Source organism: Marmota flaviventris, chromosome 1 (genome assembly GCF_047511675.1).
Source record: "Marmota flaviventris isolate mMarFla1 chromosome 1, mMarFla1.hap1, whole genome shotgun sequence".
Lineage (NCBI taxonomy): Eukaryota > Metazoa > Chordata > Mammalia > Rodentia > Sciuridae > Marmota > Marmota flaviventris.
Genome location: NC_092498.1, coordinates 14,505,592 through 14,525,775, shown reverse-complemented (window position 1 = coordinate 14,525,775; position 20,184 = coordinate 14,505,592). Strand labels below are relative to the sequence as shown.

Below are 20,184 nucleotides of genomic sequence, written 5' to 3'. Positions count from 1 at the left end.
GAATAAACACGTAGTATAAACATGTCACGGAAACTTTATTAACAAAAGCTACAGACAGCAGGTAGATTTAGGGAAAAAATGGTATAAAAAATCTTTTGGCTGCTGGTCCTTGGCAAAGTAATAGACCAAATCACTATCTGCCACATTTTTACATATTTCAGTCATTTGTATTGCACAACTATATTTCTAATTTACATGAAATACAATGATTGACTGGTTAACAATTAGCTTAAAAGATTTCTTCCTTCGCAAATTATCTCCTGTTTTGTTTCATTTGGAAAGAATTAAGAAGTAGCAAGAATATTAATGAAAACATCAATTTGATAGTAAAAGCTGTACTAACTGCAAAAATGGCTAGAAAAGGTTCCTGGTGTGGGAAAGCAGGTATCTCACAAGGAGAGGCAGTGGCTCTTAACTACAGCTGCAAGTCAGACCATTTGTGGAGCTTTTAAACCTCACAATGGCCAGACTACACTCAGTCTCAGTAATTTAACATCTGAACCTGGGGTGGGTCCCAAATGTTATTGATCATTAAAGCTCTTCAGGTGATTCTAACGTCTAACCCAAATTGAGAACACTGATGAAAGATCTGTGGAAGAACCTAAAGGGAGTCAAAAGATGGGGTTGGAAGAGAAGTTTGCTACTACTCGCTTTTGTTATACATTCTGATGATAGTTGCTTTTAAGTAATATAGTACAAAATAAACCACTTACAACTTTGATGAAATGAACAAACCAGAATACCAAGAAGCCGGTTATGATAAAAGACATAATATTCAAAGCCTAAACTAATTTTTGTGAGGGACAGAGTAAAAACTAGTTGAAGAACTATCTTTTCATACGTGTGTGTGTGTGTGTGTGTGTGTGTGTGTGTGTTGCTGGGGATTGAATCCAGGGCCTTGTGCATTCGAGGCAAGCACTCTACCAACTGAGCTATATCCTCAGCCCAGAAGACGTCTTTTCAAAAATTAGTTTTATTTCACTGTTGTTGGTGGATGGCTTGATGAAAAGCTGTATGTGAGCTATTTACAAGAAATGCATAACTGATCTTCAATTTAGTAGTTTAACTTGTAAAATTTTTCACAAAGGTTTCTCTTTCAAGATACACATAAAAGAAAGTTAAGACAAATATAATTAATTCAGAGGACCACATAATGTTAGTTCTGATCAAACTCTGTGGTTATTCTGTATTTGCTTCTGAAGGCAGTATCAACCCAGAAAGATTTATTTAACAAAGAAGTACATTATTGGCTATTCTCTTACCTTAAAATTTAGCATAAAGGATGAATTTATCTATCCAGGTATCAACAAAAGTAATTAGAAGGAAATATAAACTTTCTGTGTAATAATACACTAACTGAAAAATCTTAAAATTTTTCAGAGTAAGAACAAACCTGGAGACTTGATTGGGCTCAATTCTCCCACACTAGTTAAAATAAACATACCTTTAAAAAATGTGCATGGTTTGTTTTTTAGGTTCTGCAATTTCAGCACTTAAAAATCCGTTTCTGCCTATCATCTTAGGATATACTGCCATTTTTGTTATAGGCATATACTTTAAAGGGTCCTGAAATCCAATTATAATCATAATCCAAATATAATTATTAATTAGCCTCATATTTCTAATTATTATTTAAAACCATTAAACATATATTAAAGAATTTTTTAAAAACTTAGCTAACTACAATTACTAAATTTTAGAAAGGGCCTCAGAAATTCACTAGTCCAACTCAACACTGTAGATGGAGAGAGTAAGAGGAGGTTAAAAAAACCTGCAAGTTAATGGCCAGAGTACTACTAGAATACAGATCTCCTGACTCTAATATTAAAGTCCAATGTCTTCTCTTCCACCTTGCCACTTGCCCTAATTCCATGTACTGTCATAAGAAATCATAGCTCAACTTAACCCTATGCCTATATCTTGATAAACTTGGAATCTTACCCTGGAATTCCCTTCTTGGGCACTGCTACATATAGTTTGAGGAATTTTGGCAAATACAGCTTCAGAAACCCTCACAACTTTTCTGTTTCTGGCAGAGTGTCCCAGAAGTTTTAATGCATATTAAATTATTTAAAGCTTAAAATTACACTAAGACTTCTGGGATACCTGTATTTAGCTTAGAGCTCCAGTTTTCAAACTTGCTGGTCCTAGGACTTGTTTTCATTCTTAAAAATTATTAAAGACCCTAAAGAGTTTTTGTTTATGTGGATTGTATCTGTGGCTTATTTATCATATTAAAACTTAACAAAGAAACTTAAAATATTGACTAATTCATTTAAATATTAAAAATAATAACCACTAATGTCAACACAGAACACACATTTTTAATAAAAAATATTTTTAAAAATAAAGGTTAGTGAGAATAGTACTGTGATTCTCTTTGACATCTGGCTTAGTAGCAACCAGGTGGATTCTATTTGCTTCTTTGTTCAATCATTCTCTCCTTTTGTTCTTGCAGCTCTGGGGATCCAAACCAGCATATACTGGGCGGCACTCTACAATCAAACGACACTCCTTGCCCTTGCTTCTCATTTCAATATGTTGCTATGTGTTGTTTTGATCGGAGGATAAGAAGAAAATCTGGTCTCACAAAGGGATTATTGTGGTTCCTCCCAATGAAAGGTCTTAGGGATCCTTTTGAGAACTGCTGATTTATATAGCATGATTCCTATACATTTTGGGAGGTACTGGGGATTGAACCCACTCTGGGCTACATTCACAGCCCTTTATAATTTTTCAATCTTGAGACAGTTTCCCTAAGTTGCTTAGAGCCTTGCTAAATTGCTGAGGCTGGCCTTGAACTTTCAATCCTCCTGTCTCAGTCTCCTGAGTTGCTGAGATTAACTGTCTGCTGCAGTAACTGCACAGAAATTTTGTTCCCTTCTTTTAGAACTTCTCTTTCTTCTTTTCAACAAAGCAAAAATAAGAATAAAGAAAGAGAAAATAAGTTATGCAAGGAAGCATAAGGCTAATACTTAAAAATTCCCCAATTTTTTTCTCTTGCCTTTCCTCTCCCAGCTGCCCCATAATCATACTGTTCTTTCCAGTCTGAAGGAAGTAACTTTCCAGTTTAGGCTCAAGTAAGATTGTAAAATAGCCTCTTTGTTAAAAGGAAGAGTTTTCTTAGCAAAACCACAATAATGGCTGTACTCCACACCTGCCTTAAATTGCAACCTATTTTTTTTTAAACAGTGCACATAGGACATTTTGAACACAAAATATTTTTAAACGGACAATTCTGAATAAACTTTAAACATTGTTTATAAAATATATTTTTGTTTAAAATATAGTGAAACTGACTTTATACATTCTTTTTAAAGATAAAAAAAGTTAAAATTATTTACATAAAACATTGATTTTTTTTTTCCAAATACTGGGAACTATGAAAATACGATAGTTGAAACCTGCAATGACTTTCTAGTTACTCAGCAGCATCTCAGGTTCCAAAAATGTAATCCATGGAGAAATAGCCTCAATTCTTACCATCCACAAAATGGATCCAGACAACTGTTCAAACTGATGGGACCCACTCCATCGAGATTTCACTGTAGCTAGACCAAAATCACCTATTTTTACCGTGAGGTCTTCATGAAGAAATATATCTGAGGTGTAGTAAGTAAAGGAAAACAATAGATCTCAATTCTCCTATTAGAGCAAACATTATGAAAATTTTAGGTAAGAGATCTAGTTTCTATAATTCTGTAATATGATAGTCTTTAATAAAGTACAGTACTTCAATATTTCCTAAAGTTGATTGAAAAGGTTTTAAACAATAATTAGTTGTATTTAACCTAAGTAACCTATTTTTAAAATTTTGGGGGCTTAAAATGTACAAGGATGAGGTGATGCTTTCTTAAGCCTTCGGGAGCTCTAGAAACTTTCCCATTTGATTTTGATCATGTAGGCCCAGATATACTTTAGCACTTCTGGGGAATCTATAAAGGCTCTTTACTGGAATAAAGATGCCAGCAGGCAGGGTCTGAGACTGGGCTTACGGAAAAAGAATTTTTTTTCTCATCTCACTGCTATGTAATTTAGAGCCTTCCATTAGATCTCAACTACTCCTGAACAAGGGCAGAGGGGTGAAAGAAACTAGTACATAGCTATAAACTTATCTGTTTTATAGTGTGGATAGAATGTAAGCAAGCAATAAAAAAAGTCCTACTATTATGAAGACTTTAGATAGATTTTCTTATAGTGCTCAATCATTCAGAAACCAAAAGCAGGCTATTATATCCTTCTCTACTATACTCTCATGCAAGCTGATTTATTAATATTCTTTACAGTATACTGAATTTAGCATGAAAACTGTTTTTACATAATGTGAAGACAAAATGCAGAAGAAAAAGGATGTTTTCAAACTTCGCGGACAAATTTCAGGAAGGATACTATTACTCTTGAGGTCTCTGTGGATGATTGACTTGGCGTGTAAGTAACTGAAAAACAAAACATCATTTAAACCTGAGTAAGGCTAAAGGACTCTGGCCTCAGAATCTACAGAACATACTTAGGGGTATAAATATTTATTTAGAATCACGATACAATTAAAATCTGTACATTGTGATAACTTCTTTATACATAAATTAGTTGACTATAAATGAATTTAGGATTTTAGAAACATATCACTATTATTTACAGCCCAAATCTTGTTTATATTTAAAGACTTCACTTTATCTTTTACTAATTACAAATACAAACCTTTCAACCTGTGAAGCCTATTTATTAATTTCCTATAAATACACTTTGACATTTAATGCTTCCCACCTGTACCCATCTCTCCAAATCAGCTTTCATTTTATTTATCACATATTTAAACTTGTCCTTTAAGATGCAACACAAATTCTAACTCCAAAGTGAAGCTTTCCTATGATTAACCCAACTGAAAGTGATCTTTCATTGTTCAATTTATTTAGTAATTATTTTAATAGCTGGATTTATTTATTTTTTTAATGTGCCTATGTTTGCTTTCTATTTAGAATGTAAACTCCACCATAATGTAAAAGTTTGGTAAATTACAACTATTTTTAAAGGTGGTATGATATATTCTTAAAGGACCTTACTGAAACTATATGAAAGTTGGGTGAGGTGGTTCATGCCTGTATTCCAGTGAATGGACCTTACTGAAACTAGTGAGGAGCAGACTTCCTCTATAATGACCACAGTGGATCTATTTTAAAACTAACTTAAAGTTTAAATCATCTATGGTACCGCCACAAATTGCTTTAGTTGTGTTCATTGAGGGAAAGCGCTTTGATTAATTTATTTCCATTTATCTACACTGCCTAATATAAGACCTGGCATGTATGTTAAATATTCAATATATCTGTTGAATCAACTATAAATAGGATATATACATAAACTCCACTCAAATTTAATTCTGGAAAAAACAGATGAGACTTCTGAAATCTAACAATGACCATTAAGAAATAAGTTCTGCTTTAAAATAAAAAATTAAAATCCAAATAATATGATCAAAATCATGTAATGGACACCTAAAAATAGAAGACTTCCAAATAATTGAGATTCTTCATGTTTTCTGGTCTTTATTTAAAATTTCCTCATTCTCCCAGTCATCAGGATTTTAAAACTAAGTTTTTGAACTAAATTTTCATTTTAAATTACTATTTATTCAAAGTAATTCTTTCTCCTCCAATTACTTCTAATCTCACACTATTTCTATCATTTACAGCATACACCACAATATAAAACTTATCTTGTTTTGTAGGGTGAGTGTTGTTCTGCTACACCATACTGTCACTTTTCCATTGAAAGAAAATCTGATGTCAATTATTGGTACCATCTGCTTGAAAAGTTCTGCAGTAACATGGAAAGCTAAAAACAGATGGAAATAAATGTGTTCTAATCAAAAGCTTTTTCAAGATGGGGAGAACCTGACTCCATGAGAAAGAAAGGGGGTAAATGATGATGATGTTGTTGGTGGAGCTAGGTCAAAGAGCCCTAGGGTCTAGTGTGCTGCAAAGGTGTTGGTCTTTGAAAGGGGTTCCTTCTCCTGGGAGATGAAACAAACAAAACCAATGGGAGATACATACGAAAATGGAGGCATGATGAAGTTAAAAGGAGTGCAGATAAAGATGCTTTTTATTTTGGGGGGCAGTAGAAGGAATTGAACCCAGAACCTTGTGCATGCTAGACAGGTACTCTACCACTCTGCTACATCCCCAGCCTGATAAAGGTGTTCCTTTCAATGCAAAACAATAGAACTAGAATAAAAGAGAAATGTAACTGAAGAGCTGAGGAGAAAAAATTTCTGTCCAGGAATTTAACAGATAATTAACAAAATATAAATGTGATTGTTGAACTAGTGGTTATTACCAGTAGAAGCTGGACAGCATAAAGTATTAAAGATCAAAGTTGCAAATGGCTGCAATTTGAAATAGCATCACCTTATACCCCATCACCTTATACCCCCTGCTTTCCTAATTTTTAGCTCATGTAATAATTCTCTTTCTATAATATTTCTGCAACTAAAGTGACAATAAAGTCCATGTCTGTATAATGGAAGGCTGGAAGGAAAAGAAGCTATTTCCCCAACTAGAAAAAACAGGATGCACATCATACCCCAACCCTATAAAATAAAAAGTTTCACATTAATTGTATCATAAATAATTCTATATAGGTTGACACTAAAACAATTTCCTAGGCAATGACCCATTATAATGGAAGATGCCAAAAACAAATAAATAAACAACCACATAGTCAGTTGGGGGACAGGTAGGAAAGGGAACAAGAATAAACTGACTTTGGCTACAGAAGTCTATGCATTATTTAGGATAATTCCACTAGCCCTCTGAACTTTTTAAGACATTAAGGAGAACGTTACAGGTTTACGAATGTTATGGGTTTTCAAAAATACTAGGAAAGACAAACATGGTATCAACTAAATATCACATTCTCTTGACAGAATTCTCTTAGGAAATCTCTTATCTGGAAGAAAAAATGTCTACCAATAGAATCATTATTCTTAGATCTGCAAAATTATCTAGTAAAATTTGTTTTCTGTATATTCCTTTTAAGTTCTTACATAAAATTAAGTTTTTCAACATTCTTTTCAGAGCACAAGATGATGCCTCAAACTAAGTAAGCATTTCAGATTTGATCTAACACAAACTAGAGTGAGATTCCCATCTTCATCTGTCCCTTGTGGTGAGCATAAAAAATTTAAGTGAGCCATTGTCACTCAATGGATTCTTAGGTTTAATTACAACACTAGAATTATCTTTTTAAACTGCTCCTATAAAATGCTTCCTCCTTGGGCTGGGGTTGTGACTCAGTGGCAGAGCACTTACCTCACACATGTGAGGCACTGGGTTTGATCCTCAGCACCACATAAAAATAAACAAAAACAGAGATATTGTGTCCATGTATAACTAAAAAATATTAATAATTAAAAAATGCTTCCTCCTCCTACATTTGCATACTTCTGTTCTTTACACCTGGATGAAAATTTATGTTTTGTAGATATGGCCTAAAACCCCACATTAAAATTTTAGTTTTCGCTAAAATAGGTTTTAAAAGATTGGCATTCTAATGATGTCCTCATCTAGGTACTGCTAAATATACTCATCACATTCACAAGAGAGGAATAAAGACAGAAATCTTCCAGCTTGCTACTTTCAGGTATGATTGTTTATCCAGTTATGAATCTAGTTAAGTCCTGCCATTTGTGTTACATCTCTTGGTTTTATCTTTAAGAAGAATATGAAAGTTGGGTGTGGTGGATCATGCTTGTATTCCAGTGAATGGAGGGGGCTAAGGCAGGAGGATCACAAGTCTGAGGCCAGCCTTGGCAACTTAGTGAGACTTTGTTTCAAAATAAAAAATGAAAAGGGAAGGGGATGTAGCTAGCTCAGTGGTGGAGCATTTCTGGGTTCAACAAAAACTTAGTACCAAAGGAAAATCAACAAAACCAAACAAAGTCAAACCAAACCAAACCAACAACCAAAACCAAAACCAAATAACTCCCCTCTCCAGAAAAAAACCAGGAGCAATATTATTCAAATACTTTGATGAAATTCAAATACTGCAGTACACCATCTGGCTGATTTATCAGTCTCATCTATTTGTGAAAGCTTCTAGGCTCATGTTAATTGGCTGCTATTTTCTCTATTTTTAAAACTTCAGACCTGGACTAAGCAGACACTTATATTTTGGCCTTTTTTTTACCAAATTCTACACAACCCCACAGAGGTTCATCAAACTTCAGGACAGCAAGCTGACTCCCTCTGACACCCTAGCTGCCCTTGGAAAATTTAGAAGCTGTCTCAACTGGTAGATGTGACAGTGGTAACAGTGTCATATAGTCTTTCTTCTACTTCGATGTTTTTTGGTTCCCCTGAAAATCATGATGTAGAAAGCGAGCAAGATGGAAGGGAATGACATTCTGCTACTTCTCCATAGTCAGCAATCATTTATCATTTTAAAAATAATTAAAATCTCCAATAGGTAGTTTCCAGATTTTTCAGCTGTGGTTTATAGTAGAACTTAAATTCTATCTCACTTTGTTTTTACCTTCTTTCACTTAAAAAAATAAAACTTATTGAGGTATAATTATAAAAGACAGTGATTCAATTTTAAATGTCTAATTAAACGAGTTCCAACAAATTTATACCATCGTGTAATGACCTGTCATAATCAATATAAAGAATATCTACCACCCCAAAAAAGTTTCTTCATCTATTTTTGCAATTAATAATACCCCCAGATGTCCATTGTTAATTCTTTTTGTCACTATGGGTTATTTTCATCTTTATGAATTTTGTATAAAAAGAATTATATGGTTTCTTTTGCTTAGCATAATGATTTTGAGATCAACCTGATGGTTGCCTGAAGTATTACGGGGTATGAATATACCACAGCTTATCCATTTAACTGTTGGATAGGTACCATTTGGACATTTTGTTTTTTAGTAATTATGAATAAAATACTGTAAACATACATGTATAAATCTTTGTTGTTGATGTTTTTTATTTCTTTTTGGTTAGTTAGGTAAGATCAGAATTGCCCATTTGTTAAGTTTAAAAGAAACTATCAATTTGTTTCCCCAAATGGTTGTCTCATTTGAAATCCTTATAATATATGAAAGCTCCAAGTTGCTCTTCATCCTTGCCAACACCTAGTGTTCTGATTACAGGCGTTCTGAATGGTGTAGTTCTATAGCACTGTAGTTTTAATTTGCTTTTTCCTAATGTCTAACTATGTTAAAATTTTAGGGGGGCTGGGATTGTAACTCAGTGGTAGAGTGCTTGCCTAGCATGTGTGACGCACTGGGTTCGATCCTCAGCACCACATTAAAACAAAAATAATAATAAAAAAAAGGTATTCTGATCAACTGAAAAAAATTAAAAAATCTTTGTGCTTATTTTCCATTCACATACATTCTATAATAAAGATTTCAAATCTTTTTTTTTTTTTTTTGAGACAGTCTTGAGCTGTTGGATGGCCTCAAACTTTCTAGTAACTGGGATTATAGACACATGGCACATCCAGATTCTTACATCCATTTTTTTCAGTGAGTGATAATGTTTTATTGTAAGAATACTTTATATGCTCCAGTCTTTTATCAGATGATGTGTTTTACAGACATTCCCTCTAAGTCCATGGTTTCAATTTAAGAATAGAGTCTTAAGACAATTTTAAATTTGATGAAATTCAATTTATTAGTTTTTTAAAAGAGATTTATTTTTTAGTTGTAATTGGACACAATACCTTTATTTTATTTATTTTCACGTGGTGCTGAGGATCAAACCCAGGGCCTTGTACATACTAGGAAAGTGCTCTACTGCTGAGCCATAACCCCAGCTCCAATTTATTAGTTTTTTAATTAAAAAGTTTTAAATTAATAAGTTCTTGCCTTTTGTGACTTAAGAAATCTTTGCTACATGGTGAATGCCTGTAATCTTAGTGACTTGGGAGGCTGAGACAGGAGGATTGCCAGCCCCAGCAATTTAGTGAGGGCCTAAACAACTTAGTGAGACCCTGCTGATAAAAATAGGCCAGGGATGTAGCTCAGTAGTAAAGTGCCTCTAGGTTTAATTGCCTACCCCAAAGAACTCCTTGCTTAAGACTACAATAATTTTCTTCTCTGTTTCTTATAGAAGATTTAGATTTTTACATTGTAGTCTCAGGTCTTTGATTCAAGTAAATGTTTGTCATGTGTCTGGTAAGGGTTACTGGTTTGTTTTTCAAATGGATATCTAGTTGTTCTAGCAACATTTTTTGAGAAGATCAACCCCAAGAATTGCCTTGGCACCGTAAAGAAAAGGAAAATAAAATCACTATAGATCTATAGATTTATTTCCAAACTTTCTATTTTGCTTCATTGATTTTTGTCTGTCCTTAAGCTAGCACCACACTGTCATAAATACTGTGGTTTTACTTTAAATTTTGATGTCCCACAATACAAATCCTTCAACTTTGTTCTTTTTTCAAGTGTCTTGACTATAAATTTCTAGTTACTGCATTGCCATATGAAAAGTTTGGAGGTTTTTTAATTTTTTGTAATAGGGAGTGAACCCAGGTGTAGTCAAGGTCTGCCTGGCTCTTTTATACTTACTGAAGTACACATTAAAAAAAAAAAAAATCTCAGCAAGATATTTGTTTGGAAATCGATGACATAATCATAAAATTTATATCAAATGGAGTGCAGTGGCACATGCCTTGAATCCCAGAGACTTGGGAAGCTGAGGCAGGATGTTCACAAGTTTGAGGTTAACCTCAGCAATCTTTTGTGACACTAAGCAACTTAGTGAGACACTGCTCAAAATAAAAAATAAAAAAAGCTGGGGATATAGCTCAGTGGAAAGCACTCCTGTGTCCAATCCCCAGTATCACAAACAAAAGAAAACAAAACATCAAATAGCTGGATGTGGTGGTGCACACTTGTAATCCCAGCCATAGAAGGACAGCAAGTTTGAGGCCAGCCGGGGCAACTTAGAGATACCCTGTTTCAAAGTAAATAAAAAGGTCTGGTGATGTTGCTTAGTGGTAAAGCACCTCTGGTTTCGAACCCCAGTACCACATACACAAGAAACAAAACACCAACAAAAAAGAAAACAGACCAAAACATCCCCCACCCAAAACAAAAACAAAAACATAAAGCTGTGAAATTACAGAAAAGTGAGAGAGTAGCCTGCTGATCTTCAAAGCTTCTAATATATTGGGTATAGGATTGTCTCTTCTGTTGGGGAACCTTATTTATGTAGTATGTGACTAGACTACCTGAGGTTTTTCACTGCCCCTGTTTGAAGTAAGTGCTTTGCTTAGGAGATCAGAAGCTACTTGTTTGAGCCAAACCTCATCTTTACCCACAGAAAACTTTAAACCTTCTTTTGATTTTATTCTTTTTTTTTCATGGTGGTACACATACTTTTTACTCACTGTCATTAAAACAAGGCATAGTTTGTATATGAAATCTTCAAATCATGACTACAAGGTAATTTCTTGACTTCAAATACTATACCATTCATCTTCTAAATGGAATTATGAGGACAAAGGCTCTGTTTTTCTGTAGAGAGTCACTGCCTGCCTATCTCTATTTTTCAGCACATCCTATTTTTGTCTGGAATAGCAAAAACCATGCTATTCTTTCTTTTATTTAAGTTTATTTCAAACATTCCCAAGTCCAAATATAAAATGAGAGGCATGACATTTGTTTATTTACAAAAGCAAGGTATCTCAGTGGAGGAAAGAACACTCTTTATAACAAATATTGCTGCAACAACTGGATATTCATGTAGGAAAAAAAATAAACCTTGACAGATATGTCATAACACATACAAAAATTAATTTGAAGTGGACTGATAACTTTAAAACAAAAGCAAAAACTAAAGCACTTCTGTAAGAAAACACCACCCTTTTTGTATTCATATAGCATTTTAAAGTTTTCAGAATATTTTTATGTTATTTGATTTTCTAACCCTCACTTCTTTATTTGTGAGGCATGCAAAAAGCCAATAATTCCAAATTATGAAGATGGGAATTTAAGAACCCAGAGTACTTAAGTGACATGACCAGACAGGCATGGCAGAAAGAACATGGGTTTTGAGCACATAGATTTGAGTTTGAAATCCAACTATGTCCCTTAATAGCCATATAACCTTGGGTACATTTATAATTTAAAGATTAGGGGTTTGAATTCCTAATCTATAATATGGAGGTGATAATGTTTATCTTGCTGGGTTGTTTTTCTTCTTATTTTTTTAACCACATTTAATGAAAGCCCACTATTTGCTAAGCAACAACTGTTCTCTGTCTTGGAGATAAAAGCAGAAGATCCCAATGAGAGTTGATGACTGTGTGCTGTGAAAAAAAGAACAATTCATGGATCATTGTAATATTTGATCTATGTAAACAGCTCAAAGAACAACAGCAAGTTGCTGAGAGAAACAGAATATAGGAAGAATGGACTCAAAGAAAAAGACAAGCAGCTTAGTTTTATATGTATTAAATTTGAGGGGCCCATTAGACAGCAGATATTAAGTATGAATCTTGAGTACAAACAAAATGAACTGACCGGAGACTGGCAGATAAATGTTATTTATTATTTATTTATTTATTTATTTATTTATTTATTTTTTGGTTCTGGGTTATTTAACTCAGGGGTACTTAACCACTCAGCCACATCCTCAGCCCTTTTTTATATTTAGAGACAATGTCTCACTGAGTTGCAGGTACTTCACTAAGTTGCCGAGTCTGGCTTTGAACTCGAGATCCTCCTATCAGCTTCCTGAGTCACTGGAATTACAGGTATGCAGGCTCGATAAATGTTATTTAGATGGTTCTTCAAACCATTAAATTAGATGAGATCTCCAGGGGGTTGAGAAACCAACTGATGAACAGATAGTAGTGGGACAACAAGGAGAATATACTTTAATGTGTTGTTCTTCAAGACTTCAATATCCATGTAAATCATTTGGGGATCTTGTTAAAATGTAGACTTCAATTCAGTGGATTTGGGGTGGTAACTAAGATTTAGCATTTCTAAAAAGTTGCCAGGTGGTACAGATACTATCCAGATTTTGAATACCAAGACATTAAGAACAGGATTAATCAATCAATTAAGAACATGTTTCAAGTAGAAGGATGTGATTAACTACATTCTGTTTCTGAAAGATCAAATAAACTGAGGACTGAAAATTTAACCATTAGATCTAGTAACATGGAGGTCATCAGTAACTATATTATTATAAGTGTTTTGTGGAGTGGAGGGGGCCAAAGCCTGACTGGAGTGGGTTCCAAGATAAAAAGAGAGGAGAGAAACTAAACAATGAATATCAACTCTTTCTTAAGAGGCTTTATTGAAGAGGAATGAGATAGCTGAAGAGGACAGCGGTATTAAGAGAGAGTCCCTCACAACTTATTTATTATGAAAATTTTAAACATATAGGAAAGTTGAAAGCATACAATAAACACCTCATATATCTTCTACCTAGATTAACAACTGTAAGCATTCTGCCAAATGTGCATTGTAAGAAAGATTTTTAGGCAGGTTATTCAGGAGCAAAGGAAAAACTGTTGATGAACAAGAGATAAGAGCATTGACTAAAAAGACCTTTCTGAGTAGCAAAAGAGAATGGGATCTGGACCACAGTGGAGTGGTTGGCTTTGATTCTTAGTGAAAAACAACTTGGCATGAAGGCAGGTAGGTGGATGGGTTGGTGGGTGGGTGTTATAGCAGGTGCTTCCAATTTTCTTAAAGAAATGGTCAGCAAGGTCACCAGGGGACTATTACTGGAAAACGGTTTTGGAGGTCTAAGGACAGAGAAGGTAATGACAGTCTCTAGGAGACAGGAAGAGTGATGAATCAGCTTGACATTACGGACCCACTGGGGTTGTTGGAAGAATTAAATAAGTTGGAAAAACAACATGGTACAAAGGTTAAGAGACTGCTCTCTGGAGCCAAACTATGTGGGGCAAGTTATGTGACCTTTCTATATTCTGGTTTCTTCATCAGTAAAATGGGGATAGTAATTGCATCTACTTCACAGGGTTGCTGAAGAGTAAATGAGGGAGTCTATAAAAAGTACATTATATAAAGTCTGTATGTACATAGTCTGAATATAGTGTATATAACTGTTAAATACATAAATAAATGTCAGTGTATCTTTTTTTTTTTTTCTTTTGGTACTGGGGATTGAACTCAGGGGCACTTGGCCACTGAGCCACATCCCCAGCCCTATTTTGCATTTTATATAGAGACAGGGTCTCACTGAGTTGCTTAGAGCTTCACTTTTGCTGAAGCTGGCTTTGAACTCGAGATCCTCCTGCCTCAGCCTCTGGAGCCGCTGGGATTACAGGCGTGTGCCACTGTGCCTGGCCATGTCTGTGTGTATGTTTAAAACTGGAGAACATACTTGGTATTAAAAAAAAAAAAGAAGGAAATAGTGAGTTAGTAGTATGTAGAACACTGTGATCAGAACATAATATTTACTAACTAGTAAAGAGGTTCAAAATAAGAGTGATTGAAGAAGGCAAACCCAGTATTATTCCATACTTAAAAACCAATAACAAAACCACAGTGTAGAGTATGATAATACACAATTAATGAAAGGATACATAACATACATCAATGTATTAAAGATATCTCTTGATGATAGTTTACTGATGCTTTGTGTTTATATTCTCTGAAATTTTTGTAATGTTTTTATATTTCCTTGTAATAAAATTTGCCTTGAAATTAAAAATTGTATAATATATAAATCATTCATAGTCTCACCATATCATTTAATGATTTATTGCTAATCATTTTTCAAAGTCTATACTTATAAAAAAGTTATAAAAGTAAAATTTAACTATAAAATCTTTTTTGTTATTAAAAGGAAGAAACAATTAGTGCTATTTCTTCGTGATAGCTGCCCCCATCCTGATCCCTTTTTGTCATTCCTGGAGGCAACCACTGCTGAACTGGTATGTGTTAATTCTTATTTCAACACTTTTATTTTATTTTTTTTATACATAGGTGTGCACCATTTTCAAAAAAAATCCAAAAATTAAAAAAATGCTGTTTAAAAAATTTAAGTGGTTTTGTGCAGCAGCTACTTTTCTCAATTAACTTTATATTGTATCGCTTTTAACTGTTCATTTCTTTTAACTGTTATTCCACTATATATATGGGCCAATATTTATTTACTGTTCTTCTACTAACACAAACGATTTTAACAATATGAAATTATTACATCTCTTCCAGAACACATCTCTTAGAACAAAAACTAGTGTTTCTGGAGATATAACAAGCATTTTTCTGTTCTTACAGATATGCCCTCAGTGTGGTTTGTCCCATTCAGAATGTCCCAGTGATCAATTTCCCTAATTTTTATGAACATTTGATCTTGTCAAAATTTAGGCATTCTGCTAATTCTAGCAGGTGAAAACAATGCCTTTTTGTTTTACCTTGCATTTTCCTTATTATCAGCATCCTCTTATCCAAAAATCATTTTTACTCTAAGTATTCTTTGACTAATTAGAATTCAATTACTCTTACAAGTTCATCATCTTTTCAATTAAAATTCACCTTTTATCTTCCTTTCATGAGGTTTATTTATGAATAAAGGAGGCATACTCTTCATTGTTTAAAAAAGCCAGTTGCAGTTTATCTCAAAATTCTTTTTAATCATCTTATTTTCAGAATATAATGCTTCTGTGAGCATACCACCAGGCCATGACTTTCTCTATGTGCTTCCCTGATTTAACATTTAGTACATTTTCTAGTAAAGCTAAATTAAAAACTATACCCTCTGAAATTATAAGTCCTACAAAGAAATGGCCTGATGTAGTGACCATACCTGAAATTTCTTTAATGACAATATTCTCAAAATAACTTGGTCCTTAGCCTGAATCAATGACTGGCAGGTGAGAAGATGATAAAACAGACCGGATAAATTTTGACTCCTAAATATAGAGTTAATCTATAATTAACAATTGTAAGAATGGCTTTGTTCAAGTGACCCTAGGATATTCTCTCCTGTCTCTGAAGTACTTTTTTTTAAAAAAAAGACAAAATCACCCAGGAAAAATATCACCCATTAATTGTTTGCTTGTAGTCTGTAGCCCACCAATAAAGATAACACCATTGGAATGTCACAGTGGTTCTGCTTTTCTAATTATTGAAGATTTTATTTTTTAAGTGGCCATAATCCAGCAATGTGTTAGGGTATTCCTGTTTTGCTTATGCCTTGGGACTTAAGAATGAAATGTGGTGTACAGTCAAAAAAGATAATTTTAAATAGAACATAGAAAACATTCAGTGGGCAGACTATTCTGAAATGAGGGCTTTGTAAAAGTACACTGTAAAAAGTACTTTGTAAAAGTACACTGTTAGTGCTACCATGCCTGGCACAAAGCCATTTTTTTTAATATTTATTTTTTAGGTGTAATTTTATTTTAATATTTTTAATATTTAATATTTATTTTTTAGGTGTAATTGGACACAATGCCTTTATTTTATTTACTTGTTTTTATGTGGTGCCGAGGATCAAACCCAGGGCCTCACACGTGCTAGGTGAGTGCTTTAACACTGATCTACAAATCCAGTTCCCACAAAGCCACTGTAATAGGAGAATTTTCAATCTGTCAAAGTCTTCAGGAATGTACGATGTGTTGGTACATTTATCCAGACGCATATAACCATCTTATAAAAAGGAACAAAAAAAAGGGGGAGGGGAGAAACTGTACTTTATTTGGTTAATTTTAAGCTTGTAATAAAAAGTAAACTCTGCTAGAGGTTCTACAGTTTATAATTTGTACTTTTTCAGGTACTAAAATCTAGGATAAACCTGATGGAAATGTGTGTGTGTGCGCGCGCGCATGTACACATATTTTTTATATATATATGTATATACACACACACACAAACACACACATATATACACACATATATATATACATATATATGGGGGGGGGAGAGGGAGAGAGAGAGAGAGAGAGAGAGAGAGAGAGAGAGAATGAATGTGTGTGTGAGGCACACTCATTACAGAATGAGAACAATTTTAAAATGTAAACAAAGTGTTTTGGAGTAGATAGACTGCATAATTTTAAACCATAAAGTGATGGGAAAATATCACCTTTTCCCTGACAATTTTCCACACTACACAATTCCAATATGATAGTGTTCTTTTCTACAGTCACTTGTTTCACTGGTACTTCATTGCCCTTTCACTGTTGCTAGATTTTTCTTTTAAATTTATTTTGAGACAGGCTCTTGAAATTTTAAATTCCACATGCTGGCCTTGAACTTGAGATCCTATTGTCTCAACCTCCCAAGTAGCTGGGATTACAGAAGTGTGAACTGTGTCTCACTAAAAACAACTTATAATACTGTATTTTGCTGCCTCTTTATATTATAAACCCTTTTCCCTTCTATTATTCACTTTTATTACTTCTTTGGCTATTATTTATTTTCTTTGACATTTCTCAGTTTTGATATGAGAAGAATTTGGCTTTTCTCTCTTCTGGAAGACGAACCTATCAATAACAAAGAGTTGTGTGTAGTCATGCATTTCTTCATGTCACAGATACGTATTGTGTACCTATTCCAGGCCAGGCCCCATTCCAGGCATTAGGCATAAAGAAACAAACAAAACAAAGTCCCGCCCTCATACAGTTTGCATTCTAGTGAAGGGGGCAGACAATGAGAAAAGCAAGTCATGTAGGATTGGGTGTTAAACAACAAAACAAACGAACGGGTAGGGGCAATAGAGAGTGACATGATGGGCGGGGGACCTGTTATTTATCTAAAGTGATCTGAGAAGGCATGTCTTAAAAAAAAGAAGGGATATTTGAAAAGAGAATTTAAGGACATTTGTAGCATAAGTATATTAAATAGAAAAGAACAAGTACAAATGTGCTGACAGAGCATGCCTGGCCTGTTAAAGAAACAGGAAAGAGATCAGTGGAGGGAAAGAAAATAAGTTTTTTTTTTTTTTGCTGAATGTTTATTGTTTTTGCCATGGTTTACTCCTCAAATTTAGATTTGAACAGATACAGATTCCAACTTATCTGAAAGGGTGAGAGTGTTTTAAGTTTAGTAGACAAGTAGAACGGTTCTAAATAAAGTAATAATATGCAGTATAGCATTTTGGCTGAAAATAGGTTTGTAAACAGTCTAAAATTACAGATATATTACCTGGTTTTGAGCCAGGGAAGGTGGTGAAGAGGGAATACTTAAGAACAAGGTCCCCAGTTTTTAGTCCTGGCTCCAACACCAACTTTCTATAAGTGGTTTTTTTTAATATTTATTTTTTAGTTGTAGATGGACACAATCTCTTTATTTCATTTTTATGTGGTGCTGAGGTTTGAACCTAGTGCTAGGTAAATACTCTACCAATGAGCCACAACCCAGCCCCTGCATATATCCTTTTATTCTAATTTTATAATAAAAAAAAAAGCACAGTGGTTTTTAGGGAAAAAATGTTGGTATTGGAAATCCTGAGTTAAACAACTTTTCTGCTATTTATTAAATGTGTGTCCTTATACAAGTCACTTAAAAGACTGTTTCCTTATTTGTAAAAAGAAAATAAAAATATCTACTTCATAACATTAAAGGACAATCTATGCATGTGAAAACAATTTGTATACTACAAAATATTAAATTAGGATATTTTTAAAGTATGCTTAGTTTACTTTATTGAATTTCATGTGTTTTCAAATTTTAATTTTATCTTTTGGTTTACCTATTTATTTGCACTTAAGAGTTATATGCAGAATTTATCTTGTAAGTCAGTTCTCCATTTTAAGCTATGCAAATTTTAAAATTAACTATATTTTCAATTATGCCACAAAATTTTATATATATATACATATATATATATACACACACACATACATATATACACATATACATATATATCTCTCTAAACCTGAAGACCTCAAAAAGAATGAGAATGAGGATTTTCATTTTAACTTATTAAATGACCTATTTGCAATAAAAAATTTGGGCACTTAGTGAAAATGATTTGAAAGGATAATTAGCAATTATTACATATACATATAAGTATGTACACATATACATATACATATATACAATTGTTAAATAACTTTTAGTTCAGTTTATTTTTTTATCTATTTTTGTTCCCTGAGTCTCTACTGCTTACTTAAATCACTGAATGTGAAACACTCAGCTGTATATTTACTATGAAATTATTGGTATTCGTCACTGTAGGTTTTGATGACTGCACTAGGGAAAGACTGCTTTATATTTCTGTATCATATTGCTAGTCATTAGTGTCCTTATACTGCTGAACAGTAATTTAAAATGCAATCCAAAAGAAGTATCAAGTCTTTAAAACATCTTCAATTGTCTTCAAAAGGAATTTACAAGAGATTTAACAGAATGGAACTTACTCCATGCCCTGTGCAGTTTGCCGTGCAATATCTATAAGTTTGATCATTTCAAATTTGGTCTCAATGATGTGGAGATGGTGATATAAGCTGGAGCCCTCACACCACTGGGTAACAATAGCTAGTTGTGGCTTTGTGGAATAGCCCATGAAGAGTAGGATATTCACATGTCGTGTTTTCCTGTAAAAGTAAAGTGATGGTAAATAGTAAATGCCAATAAACTTTAGCAATTCTTAAAAGGGAGTCAAAGTAGTCAAGCAGTAAGATGAACAGAAAATGGTATTAAAAAAAATAAAAAGCATTTTAGATGAATTATCTAATTAATTATCTAATCACCCATCCTATTCAGAAATGTCTTTTTAAAAAAATATATATCTGACAAGTAAGCAGAGGTTGCTTAATACCTTGAATTTATGGGAAGCTCACTAATTGAAAAGAGCTACCCTACCCACTTTTCTGCTTAAATGGTTCTAGTATTAGAAAGTTTTCTTGTGAGACAAAATCATTTTCCTCCAACCTCCACAACTTTCTTCCCTTTTCTGCTCTCTGGAATATAAGGTAGCAACTCAGTATCCTTTTAAATCTAACAGTCTTCTCTGGATTAAATATCCTCAGTTTTGTTGACTCGCTGTCTTTCCAAATTACAGTTCTAGAATCTTCCCCATTTAAGTTGTCCTACTTTGAACTTACTCTCATTTGTAAATGTTCCATAAGTTCTAGGCACAGGAGTAAATGCAATCTCTAAAAGATATTCTGAAACATTTAGAATTTTGAGAGCATTATTTCCGTAAGTGAAACTACTATTTCACATGGTCACAATACTATATTTTC

General features: G+C 33.6%; 1 protein-coding gene across 7 annotated transcripts in view; it reads right to left on the bottom strand.

The window, feature by feature from the left end:
- Positions 1–20,184, bottom strand: part of Braf (B-Raf proto-oncogene, serine/threonine kinase) — a 183,316-nt gene that overhangs the window by 28,642 nt on the left and 134,490 nt on the right. For all 7 annotated transcript variants that reach the window (XR_011707439.1, XM_071611690.1, XM_071611672.1 and 4 more), the window contains 3 exons: positions 19,357–19,533; positions 4,390–4,436; positions 3,484–3,602 (listed from right to left, as the gene is read on the bottom strand). Coding sequence is in view for 6 of the 7 variants with exons in the window: in XM_071611690.1 (XP_071467791.1) it covers positions 3,484–3,602; positions 4,390–4,436; positions 19,357–19,533 (343 nt within the window). In the remaining variant the exon portion in view is untranslated. The remainder of the gene's footprint in view (positions 1–3,483; positions 3,603–4,389; positions 4,437–19,356; positions 19,534–20,184) is intronic.